The sequence below is a fragment of the Hyperolius riggenbachi genome, chromosome 11 (genome assembly GCF_040937935.1).
Source record: "Hyperolius riggenbachi isolate aHypRig1 chromosome 11, aHypRig1.pri, whole genome shotgun sequence".
Classification (NCBI taxonomy): domain Eukaryota; kingdom Metazoa; phylum Chordata; class Amphibia; order Anura; family Hyperoliidae; genus Hyperolius; species Hyperolius riggenbachi.
This window is the reverse complement of record NC_090656.1, coordinates 215,564,578-215,577,686: the sequence shown is the minus strand read 5'-3', so window position 1 is coordinate 215,577,686 and position 13,109 is coordinate 215,564,578. Positions and strand designations below refer to the sequence as shown.

General features: G+C 44.3%; 1 protein-coding gene across 1 annotated transcript in view; it reads right to left on the bottom strand.

The window, feature by feature from the left end:
* Positions 1-13,109, bottom strand: part of PRMT3 (protein arginine methyltransferase 3) — a 186,546-nt gene that overhangs the window by 90,102 nt on the left and 83,335 nt on the right. The window contains exon 11 of the mRNA XM_068261584.1: positions 12,548-12,626. Coding sequence (XP_068117685.1) covers positions 12,548-12,626 — 79 coding nt within the window. The remainder of the gene's footprint in view (positions 1-12,547; positions 12,627-13,109) is intronic.

Genomic DNA, 13,109 nt, shown 5'->3' with positions numbered 1-13,109 from the left:
TAAAATTAACCTTCCTGGCGGTAACCCCGAACGTAGTTCAAACATAGTAAGCCGCGCAGGAGGATTTCTCAGGCCCTGCTGGGCCGATTTGCATAATTTTTTTTTGCTACACGCAGCTAGCACTTTGCTAGCTGCGTGTGCATACCGATCGCCGACGCTCCCCGCCGCGCCGTCCCCCCCCAGACCCCTTGCGCAGCCTGGCCTATCAGCGCCAGGCAGCGCTGAGGGGTGGATCGGGACTCCCAATGACGTCACGATGTCGGTGACATCATCCTGCCCATCGCCATGGCTTTGAACGGGATTTCCTGATCGAAGTGGGCGTGAGGATGCCGCTGCACAGCGGCTATCATGTAGCGAGCCCTAGACTCGCTACATGATTTAAAAAAACACAAAAAACTGCTGCGCTGCCCCCTGGCGGTTTTTAATAGACCGCCAGGAGGGTTAATAACTTACACTTCCAACCCCCCCCCCCCCCCCCCCAAAAAAAATAAATAAATAAATAAATAAACTTGTAAAAAAAAAAGACTTCAGTTTAAAAAAAAAATACATAAATAGTTGCCTTAGGGATACAGCTTTTTTAATCTATATTTTATGAGGGAAAATTACTTTTACTTTACTACATAGGGGCTTGTAATTATGGACTGGATAAAAGAAAACAAAACTGGAAAATAACACCTACATTTCCAAATAATATATTGTCGCCATACATTGTGATAGGGACATAATTTAAATGGTTTCATAATCGGGACAACTGGGCATATAAAATGTATTGGTTTTATCCACAGGAGAACGTTTTATTTTAAAACTAATGGCCGAAAACTGAGAAATAATTAATTTTCTCCATTTCTTTCTTATTTTTTTCCCATTAAAATGCATTTAGAATAAAAAAATTCTTAGCAACATGTACTACCTACAGAAAGCCTAATTGGTGGCGAAAAAAACAAGGTATAGATCATTTTGTTGTGATAAGTAGTAATAAAGTTATTGGTGAATAAAAGGGAGGAGCACTGACAGGTGTAAGTTGCTCTGGTCCGTTAGGGTAAAAACCCTTGGAAGTGAACTGGTTAAAGTGCACCTAGGACAAATGTAGCAACAAAAAAAAATGTATACTTATCAGGAGCTTCTTCCACCCCCTGTAGTCCATCATCAGCAGCCTCGTGTCCTCCAGGTCCCCTTCGTTGTGCCGCTATTAACCCCAATAAAGTTATTGACTTTGCTCTGTTGCGGGCTTTTTCGCATGCGTGGTCTTAAAGCCTTGTCAAGACTTGTAACTGCACTTGCGCAGAACGCTCCCAGCTACAGAAGCTCAATGTAGATGGTGTGAGGCCTGGAACAGCGCATGCACAATAGCCTACAACCCAGCTGGTTTGCGGACTTCACAGGAGCACAGCGAATCCGATGGGAAGGACAACGAGGGAGCTGACAGACTACAGGGGGATTTATGTATAAGTCCTCTTGTTCAATAATATGATTGTTCAGAACAGATTGGGCCAGGGCAATGTCTAGGTTACTTACAGTAGCTCCCAGGGCGAAGGTGTAAAACTTGTGCCCGTCCCACTCTCCCCCTCCCCCTGCAGATTGAGCTGCACTATGCTGAAAAGCAAAAAGAGGAGATAAGTGATCTCTAAACAGATTTTAATATATAAATACAGCAACTATGCAATAAAATGCAATGGCAGCTTTCAGAGCAGATAAACTGTACTTTGGGAAATTTGTAATTTGTAGACCGACAGTATTACATGAGCATGAAAGCAAATATTGATAACTGTATAGGTAATAACTAGGTACGAAAACACATTTTTATTAAATGTTATGTTTTTTATTCCATCTTATCCACCACTACAGTATATCTATGTCCTCTGTGACTCATCTAAGCCACGAGTCAGTAGATATAAGTCTTTTAGCATAAACACAGCTGTGCACAATTGGGTTTGCTCCTGTGCATAACTCCGGCATTATCTGCTGCAGCACTAATTGGTGAAAGGGAATATATGTTCCCTGAGCCAATAAGATTTATTTGTACCATTAAAAATACTTTTATTTTTTCAGTTCATAGTGAAAAATACACACTGTAGCATTATATCAGAATCAAATAGCCTCACCATAAATTGTGACATGAATATAATCTACGTTTTGTGATAAACGGTAGAAATAGCCAAATTTAGTTTTTTTTTCTACAGTAGAGCTTTTTACAGTATTTTTAAACTGGAATTAGTAAAACTGAGAAATAATGTGTAGGGATACAGCTTTTGCTGATTAAATAGGGACATAGCTAAAATGTAAAAACTGCTTTGGCCCATAAGGAGGAAAGAAGGTCTGGACGTGAAGTGGTTAATATGCAGTCAAGTCAAGCCACATTTTTAGAAATGCCGCTGCCCACCTTTTCGCTCATTCAAAGTTAATAAAGATAATTCGGCATCTTAAAACCAGGTCAGCGAGCTCATCGCTGGTCCTGACACGCCGCCCGTTGCTTTGTTAATTCACGGTTACCTCCGGCCACCTGTCAGCGCCGTGGCTCCTGTTATTCAATTATGGCCCCAGCCCCACCCGCTGGGTGAAATGAAAAAAGAAGAATTATTTTCCCTCCCAGGTAAAATTAACAAATTGCTGATTGAACAGAAAACCTTCCCGGCCGGCCGTGTGGAGAGGAACGGCTCTGACATCTGCGTCCTTCGCGATTCGCTGCCCCGCAATCATTTGTCACCGGTAACAATTCACACAGAGGAAACCCCGGGAAACAATGTGTTACAAATCTCCAGCCAGGCTGAGGCGACAAGGCCTGGACAGAAAACACGCCGCTGAATACAAAGCCGCTGCTTCCGATCCCACCCCCCACCACGTGACTTCTGGGCTGCAAGAGAACCGGTCACAAACCGGCATTTATACTAACCTGACCAGGTACCCTGATAGCGCTGATCTAACAGACAAGCTTTACTCCGATCAGTTTATTTGGGCGCCAAAATAGTCAGGCGTCTAATAGATGCCGGTTTTAATTTTCGGTAATCGGGCGCCCGGCCTGTAATTTGGGCACCTGATGCGGCTAGTAGGCGAACAGCTACTACACAGTATTTAATGATTGTAACTAATTGTCTATCAGTTATCAAAACATTTATACTTACCTGAGGTTTCCTCCAGCCCCCTTTAGCCCGTGGGCCTGCTTGACGACACTCCAGGCTGCTCCGGTCGACTGTGAGCCACCCCAGTACTTCCATCGGATACACTTCTTTACGCACACGCAGCATGGCTGCACACCCGCCGCGATCCAATAGGCAGAGCATACCAGATGGAACGCAACTGACTAGAAGTACCGTGGCGGCTAGCGGACGACCTAAGCAGCACGGAGTGCCAGCAAGGGGTCCTACGGGCAGAAAGGGGCTGGAGGAAGCCCTAGGTAGGTATAAATGTTTTGCATCCATTTGTCTCAGGTTTCCTTTAAGGTTAGGCATTAGGGTGGGGAACGGGGGTGTAAGGCTAAAGGCTTGTACACACGCCCGGCGGATCGTTCAGGAACAGCCTTATCAGTCCGCCGACAGACTGTACTGTCTGCTAAAAAACCCGCCCAGTGGGAGGTGCCGACGGACCCGTCGTTGGCTTCAGTCAGACGTGTGTATGAGCCTTAAGAACCAATAGGGAGTTAAGGTTAGGCACTTAGACCGAAGGGTTAGGGTAGGTGTCGGTTAGTACATAGTAAAATATCTGTAATTTATTAATACCAATATTTCACTGTTTCGCGACACCACCCAGTGCTTAATCACTTGCTGTTCCTATGACACTCTGCACTCTCCTTCTTACAAAATCTTAGCTAACACTGTTTAGTTATCTCTGACCTGATAACATAACTACAGAGTTGTAAAGGAATGACTGCAAACCCCTCTCCTACCCCAGGGGAAATTAATTAGTTAATTAGTAAACAAGTGTAAAATACACATTCCAGGAGCAGCAAGTAGTAGATTGTATACATTACTTGTTACATCTAATACATTATCAAAACAAATAAACTGTTTAAATAAACAGGAGGGATAGACAAATAAAATGTGTGGGTTTAATGTACAATAGAACTGTTTACATTAAAGCTATAATGTATGACAGTGGATAAATTGTGTATTTTTTTTCTTTTTTTTCCCCTCACTTTCCTTTTAAAATGCATAGAAAAAAAAGCAATTACTAAAAACATATAGCAGCCACAAAAAGCCTTATTTGTCCTAAAAAACAATATATAGATCATTAAGTTGTGATAATTATCGATAAAGTTATTGCCAAAGTTATCACAGCTGAGCTGAACTGTGAAAATTACGAGGGCTGAAGTGGTTAATTGATGTGCAGGTGCCGCAATAGATACTTTACCAGCCTGGACCTGATTTGTCCTGTTATTTACATAATGGAAAATATGTTTTTCCAAAACATCAATAGTTTGTTAAAGGACACCTGAAGTGAGCGTGATATGGAGGCAGCTATATGCATTTCCTTTTAAACAATGCACATTGCCTGGATGTCTTGCTGATCCTCTGCCTCTAAAGCTGAGTACACACGTACGATAACGATCGTTCGAAAACGAACGATAACGACAATCGGACCGATAATCGTGCGCTCCAAATTTTCCAACGATCGTTTTTTTGGACGATAACGACCGTTATCGTTCAATCCGACCGATCCAACCCGGCGGATTTTTTCGAAAGATAATCGTTCAATCGTTGCAGTGTGTACAAAGATCGTCCGATAACGCATGTTCTTATTGCCTGTCATAACGTCACTTCCGTTTGCGCACGCATTTTTTAATCGTTCGTCGTTCAGTACTTTATACTTATATCGCTCACGTGTGTACACAATCGTTCATTACGAACGATCTTTTTAGTCTAATTTGAATATCGTGTAAACGTCACGAATCGTTCGTAACGAACGATCTTTATCGGACGTCTATACGAACCCTAATACCTTTAGCCCTATTCCCTGAACAAGCATGTAGATCAGGTGCTCTGACTGAAGTCTGACTGGATTAGCTGCATGCTTGTTACAGGTGTGTAATTTAGATGCTACTGATCTGCCAAAGCGATCCAAAAGAAATAGCAGGCAACTGAGAAGGTTGCCTCAGGGCCTGTTCTCAGTTGAGCGGGAATCGCACGATTTCCGCTCAAGGCAAGCCGCTACAGCATGTAACACATGGCAGTGTTATCACTGCCGCGTTTGCGGTTAGCGTTAAACGCAAACGTGTTACATGCAGAGGTTTGCCGGCGATTCGCGATTAGTGTTTAGCGATCGTGATTAGCATGCATAGCACGCTAATTGCGATCGCTCCAAAACCACCGCAGTGTCCAGTGATGTTTCCTTGTTAATCGCGGGAAAATCACTACCGCAAAACGCCAGCAGTAATCGCGGGCGTTTTGCCATTTTAGATGTGAACGGGCCCTCAGTGTTTACTATATGGAGAGCTGACTACGCAGAGCTCTCCTGCAGTCTATTCACAACTGCTGATAAGGACTAATTAGACAGATTGATCTGTCTAAACAAACAAAACAGAGAAGTGAATTTCTTTCGCAACTATATGCGGAATGAAGACTTTTTATCGCGTGCTGTGCAAGATTTCGGGTCCGCTTTAACTTAGCTCATCCTCCAGGTAACCCTTTCTTGAACTGATCTTATTCCTTTTCTGTAGATTGAATGTGCCGCTATGTCCTTTATTACCTTTATTACTATTTCTGATTGCATTTCATTATACTGGAATGCTTAGCTATGGGCGCATTTGCTCTATAGAGAAATAACAGATCTATTGAGAATAATAATCTGTTTAATGTGTTTAACAGACATACAGTGTTGTATATGGATGTTTGTGCTGGAGACTAACCCTGCTTTTCCCTCTGGTAAGCTCTACTCCTATAGGTAGATTTCCACTTTACATCTGAAGCCTAGCCCCCCACTGATGTCAGCAGTGTGTCATTTGACGCTTCTGCTTACTGGCCGCCTACTGGTCGCCTTTACGCCGGGCAGGCCTCCTGCTTGCATCTATGCGGAAATTCGCCTGCATGCGGAAAATCGTCTACAAGAAACTACTTGTAGTTCCCCATCAGGTCCGCTCCGCAGGCGTGTCAGGCGTCCGTACGGCGTTGCATCGCAGCGCTGTGCGGGCCTGGCCATTCACAGCGCAGTCAGATTTGACATCAGAGGTGGGAGGAACTAACAGTGGGGTGACATAGGAGTGTCTCTGTACACAGATAGAAAGGTGAGCTGCCATTGGTCGGCATATCTAATTTGCATATTAACACTGCTAATTGAACTGCCGCCATTAAATCAGCTAAGGTGCGCCCCAGTGATGTCACAAAGCCAAGGTGACAGGCTGCTTAATGCAGCTGGCAACATGCACCTTCGTTCAGTTGCTCGAGAGCAAGGGAGTGACAGGGACACTTGAAAACTTGTCTGCACAGCAGTAATTCCACCGCCGACATTACTATGACAAGCGACACAACAATACAAAAAAAAAACCTCACAGACAGAGGCGTATGCCGCGTTTATCTGCCGCATGAGACGTGTCTGAATTGCGCTCATCTTCGCACGCCTGCCGCATGGCGGGAATGACAGAGACAAGGATCACAATGAGCTATAACGAGCCCGCGCGCAGCGTCAGACTGTTTAATTGAATTTCTCCCGTAATTGCTGGCGGTGGAGGAAGCCTTTGTTCCCCGGCAGTTGGGGAGATGTATTACGGCAGTACCGCAGTGATGAACGCGCAAGATGAAAAGTCGTTAAGGCAAAGCAGTGCGACACGGTAGAGTGGGCTTCAGAGCGGTGCTGGGGGGAGAGGGAGGAAGAGGGAAAGAGAGAGCTGCATTGAGACGTGTCAGCATTAAACTAAACACAGCCAGCCCCACGAGCAGAAGAAACGAGACACACAGCAGAAGAGAACAGCGGAGATAAGCCGGGGAAGACTGATCGGCTGCACACGTGCAATGTTATATTTATTCCTACCACCGAGGACATGTAACAGGATTACACATTCTCCCCTCCCCAGTGCAATCAAGACTGTTACAAGGTACATTTTAAAGTGGACTCGAACTCTAGCACAGCACACAATGAAAAGTCTTTACTCCACATATAGCTGCTGACGAAATTCACTACTCTGTGTCCTGTGTTTGTTTATTGAGATCAAAATGTGTAAAGATGCCCAAACAAACGATTTTCCTGTAGGAATGATTATTCGATTCCATAATTTTATCAGACATGGGGAGAAATGCATGGGTACCTATACACTTGGGGGGGGGGGAACCGGCCGGGGTCTGTCGGTCGTCGGGAAAATCAAATCTCGTTACTGCCACACACCTGATGAAGCCTTTTTGAACGAGAAATTTTACCATGCCTGATCAATTGATTCTCAGCCAAAATTGATCAAAACAATTGTTTGCCATGCTGGAAGAAAAGATTGATTGGGTGGCCTTGCTGAGGCATTGATCTCAATATGATTGAATCAAGTATTGGCATCCTAAAGGTGGCCATACATTTTTTGACCTGGTGGCCAATTGACCACCTGATTCAATGTCCTCTTTCCCCCAAGTCAAGATAGCCCCGGAAAGTAAGTCCTAGCAAGAATATCGAGCATGCTGGAAATATAAGCCCTCTCCTGAAAGTAAGCGCTAGCGGCAGTGAGGGGAAAAAGTATGGCAAATTGGAGCCCAGAAACACAAGTTCCCGTACTTCTTCCCCATAGGCTGAAACTGGGGGACACAGTGGCATGGAGCTGAGGGAAAGAAGAGGATGGACATGGGGAAAGCGTGGAATGGAGCTGGGGTAAGAGGAGGACATGGGGGACAGCAGAGGACAGGAGATAGATGCAAACACTAAAGGTACAAGGGGGACAAAGGGATACACAAGAGATGAATCTAGCAGAGGAAGAGGCAGGAAGTGGGGATGGCAGGAGGACACAAAGCACAGGAACTTGTGTGTTTATAGAAATATAAGACATCCCCTGAAAATAAGCCCCATCGCATCTTAATATAAGAACACGGTAATTATTTTGAAACAGTATGAAAATGGGTGCCTCTAAGAACATGCGCGATTGACGATGTGACCAATTTTGAGCCGAAATTGGTCACATGTATCAGTTGTACACGCTGCAAGATGTCGAGCCATCATAGTCTATTGGGAGTGCGGTAGTAATGGCGATATCATAACGAGTGACGAAACCCCTGGTGCTGTTCCCCCTGGTGTATAAATGTACCCCCCCCCCCCCAAGTGTGCATTTATAGATTACCTGTCCTGTGTCGCCCACCGTGCGGTGCCCATCACACGCACTACGTAGTATATGCCCGCGGCATGTACACCACTACAGTGTTCTCCCCAGATTTTTTTTCCAGCCGGATGGCATGAAAAAGTAGCCGGGTGGAACAAGATGATAGAATGCAGGGCCGGTGCTTCTCTGCACATCTCTGCTTCCAGCATAGGAGGAGGTGAGCTGATAACAGCCGGGTGCCCACCAAAACTAGCCGGGTGGAGCAGCTGGCTAAAAGAGCCTGGGGACTGCACTAATAGAGAAGTGGGGGACTTTAAAGACAGATGGGCACTACGTGGTGAGCGACACAGGAAATCTAATACATAAATGCATACACGGTGGGCACATTTATATACTGGGGCAGTGGTGAGGCAGCAGACTCGGACGATTTCATGCTGAGAGATTTGGTCCAATTTGCCCATCATCTCTAGATTAACTACTTTGGCCTCCTGGACGTACTAGCGACGCCCAGGAGGCCATGTGCGCGTCCGCGCACTCCTGCGGCCCTCCCGGACGCGGATCGTAAGCCCACGAATCAGTGAATCGGGCTATGGTGCCCGATCACCGATTCCTCTCCCCCACAGAAAAAGCGACAGCTTCTCCCAGAAGCTCCGCTTTTTCTGGCTGTTGCGTCCCCCATGCGTCCCTCTAAGCGTATGTTACGCTTAGAGTGACGTCATGTAAACAAACTCATGGCCGCCATCTTGTGGCCAAAAAGTAAAACTACAACTAAAAGTAAAAAAAAATAAAACTCAACACACATTTACATTATAAAAGTACTGTTTACATCCCACCCTCCCAAAAAATACCCAAATAAAATGTTTAATATAAAAAACAAAAAACATTACAATAATAAAAAAAAAAAATGTAAATATTTACCTAAGGGTCTAAACTTTTTAAATATCAATGTAAAAATGAAATATTTCTATATATTTTTTATTTTAAACTTGTAAATAGTAATAGATGCAAAACGGAAAAAATGCACCCTTATTTCCAAATAAAATATTGTCGCCATACATTGTTATAGGGACATAATTTTAACGGTGTAATAACCGGGACATATGGGCAAATACAATACGTGAGTTTTAATTATGGAGGTATGTATTATTTTAAAACTATAATAGCTGAAAATTGAGAAACAATGATTTTTTCCGTTTTTTTCTTATTCTTCCTGTTAAAATGCATTTACAGTAAAGTGGCTCTTAGCAAAATGTACCACCCAAAGAAAGCCTAATTGGTGGCGGAAAAAACAAGATATAGATCAGTTCATTGTGATAAGTAGTGATAAAGTTATAGGCTAATGAATGGGAGGTGAACATTGCTCGTATGCATAAAGTGAAAACGACTGAAGGCTGAAGTGGTTAAAGTGAATCCAAAATATGAAATATGGAGGCTGCCATAATTTGTGTCCTTTTAAACAATACCAGTTGCCTGGCAGCCCTGCTGATCTATTTGGCTGTTGTAGTGGCTGAATCACACAAAAAACAAGCATGCAGCTAATCTTGTCAGATCTGACAATGTCAGAAACGCCTGATCTGCTGCATGCTTGTTCAGGGTTTATTGCTAAAAGTATTAGAGGCAGATGATCAGAAGGATTGCCAAGCAACTGGTATTGTTTAAAAGGAAATAAATATGGCAGCTTCCATGTAACTCTCACCTCACGTTCCCTTTAAAGTGGGGTGTGAAAGTTTGGGCAACCTTGTTAATTGTCATGATTTTCCTGTATAAATCGTTGGTTGTTACAATAAAAATGTCAGTTAAATATATCATATAGGAGACACTCACAGTGATATTTGAGAAGTGAAATGAAGTTTATTGGATTTACAGAACGTGCACAATAATTGTTTAAATAAAATTAGGCAGGTGCATAAATTTGGGCACTGTTGTCATTTTATTGATTGCAAAACCTTTAGAACTAATTATTGGTACTCAAATTGGCTTGGTAAGCTCAGTGACCCCTGACCAACATACACAGGTGAATCCAATTATGAGAAAGAGTATTTAAGGGGGTCAATTGTAAGTTTCCCTCCTCTTTTAATTTTCTCTGAATAATAGCAACATGGGGTCTCAAAACAACTCTCAAATGACCTGAAGACAAAGATTGTTCACCATCATGGTTTAGGGGAAGGATACAGAAAGCTGTCTCAGAGATTTCAGCTGCCTGTTTCCACAGTTAGGATATATTGAGGAAATGGAAGACCACAGGCTCAGTTCAAGTTAAGGCTCAAAGTGGCAGACCAAGAAAAATCTCGGATAAACAGAAGCGACGAATGGTAAGAACATTCAGAGTCAGCTCAGAGAACAGTACCAAAGACCTACAACATCATCTTGCTGCAGATGGAGTCACTGTGCATCGTTCAACCATTCGGTGCACTTTACACAAGGAGATGCTGTATGCGAGAGAGATGCAGCGGAAGCCTTTTCTCCACCCACAGCACAAACAGAGCCGTTTGAGGTATGCTAAAGCACATTTGGACAAGCCAGCTTCATTTTGGAATAAGGTGCGGTGGACTGATTAGTTATTTGGGCATAACAAGGGTCGTTATGCATGGAGGAAAAAGAACACAGATTTCCAAGAAAAACACCTGCTACCTACAGTAAAATATGGTGGTGGTTCCATCATGCTGTGGGGCTGTGTGACCAGTGCAGGGACTGGGAATCTTGTCAAAGTTAATGGACGCATGGATTTCACTCAGTATCAGCAGATACTGGAGACCAATATCCGGGAATCAATGACAAAGCTGAAGCTGCACCGGGGCTGGATTTTTCAACGACCCTAAACACTGCTCAGAATCCACTAAGGCATTCAAGCAGAGGAACAAATACAACATTCTGGAATGTCCATCTCAGTCCCCAGACCTGAATATAATTGAAAATCTGTGGTGTGAGTTAGAGAACTGTCCATGCTCAGAAGCCATCAAACCTGAATGAACTAGAGATGTTTTGTAAAGAGGAATGGTCCAAAATGCCTTCAACCAGAATCCAGACTCTCATTGAAACCTACAGGAAGCATTTAGGCTCTAATTGTTGCAAAATGAGGATCTACTAAATATTGATTTCATTTTTTTTTTGTGGTGCCCAAATGTATGCACCTGCCTAATTGTGTTTAAACAATTATTGCGCACTTTCTGTAAATCCAATAAACTTCATTTCACTTCTCAAATATCACTGTGTGTGTCTCCTATATGATATATTAAACTGATACCGTCTTTCCCCTAAATTAAGACATCCCCCGAAAAGAAGACATCCCTTATATTTCAAGCATGCTTGAAATAAAAGACATTCCCCCGAAAATAAGTCGTCCCCCCCCCCCCCGTGCGATCCTCCATGCCGCCGAGCCAACAACCCCATCCCCCCCGCCGCTGATTTACCTTCCTGCTGCTGGCCCCCCTCCTCCAGCAAATCGGATCTCCCTCCGGCGTGCGCTGTGCATAATGCAGATCTCAGATCAGCGGGGAAAGGCATCTAAAGTTGTATAGTAACAGCGCTGACGTATACAGGAAGTAAACAGAGATCACTTCCTGTATTCGGCAGCATTGATACTGTACAAGTTTATATGCTTTTCCCCGCTGATCTGATATTTGAATTATGCACATTGAAAATGGAGGGGGATCCAACTTTCTGGAGGAGGGGGGCCAGCAGCAGGGAGGTAAGATGACGGCGGCAGCAGCGCAACTCTGTCAGAAGCTTACTGTGTTTTGTCCTGATGGAGTCAGTTTCGCTGGCTACATAATAGGGGGATTTTGGCTATATACTGGGGGGTGGAAGGGTGTGTGGGTATACACTAGGGGTTTCTGGCTATATACTGGAGGAGATCTAGCTAAATAGTGAAGGGGGATCTGGCTAGCACCACAAAATATAAGACCTCCCCGAAAATAAGCCCTAGCACATATTTTTAAGGAAAAATTAATATAAGACAGTGTCTTATTTTCGGGGAAACACAATATTTTTTTATCTTAACAACCAGTGATTTACACAGGAAAATCATGCCGATTAACAAGGTTACCCAAACTTTCGCATCCCTCTGTAAGTGTTCCAGTCGATCACAGGATGCCACAATCTGTGACAGGCTCTGGACACAACCTAAAAACCTCTGGGGCTGAAGGGGTTACTCCCCAAATCTAAATAAAGCTTTTTTAACTGTCGACAACCAGCAGCGCTTCCAAGGAACGCCTCGGAGCGAGCTGTAATGGTGCCATCGCTCATCCGTAGAGCGACCCTTCCCAGCCGTGCGGAACGCCATCTACAGCGGAGGCGTCACGCAGCTTCCACGCTGGAGATCTCCATACCAACCTGCTCCTCCGGCCGCCAGATACTTGTCCTTGGCATAAATCACAGAATCCAGCATAGACTCGAACAAGAGGAAGTAGCCCTGCGGAGAGAAGAGAGGGAAAATGGTCAGAACACAAGGTGCCCTCGCTCAACGCCATCGTTTCATAAGAAAGAAGAGTCCATTATCGAATATGAGCGGTCCTACGCCCCCTCCTCGCTCATATATTAAATGATATATGCTTGGCCTATCATCATACTGGTCGAAATCAGACTGCAAGGGGGAGGAGCACAGACACATCCTGCATCTCTGGAAGTCTGTGCAGAAGGAAGTGAACTTTAAAGGACACCTGAAGGAAAAACTGCCCTAAGTGGGTACTTACAGGGGAACTTTATTCAAGGATTGAACTTAAAGGGAACCAGAGGCCCCAGAAAAAAGAGTCTAAATATACCTGGGGCTTCCTCCAGCCCCATACGCACGGATCGCTCCTACGCCGCCGTCCTACGCTTCCTGTATCCGACGGTACCGGGTCCCGTAGTTTCGGCCAGTCGGCGGCAGCACGCGGCCACCTGTCCGCATCACAGG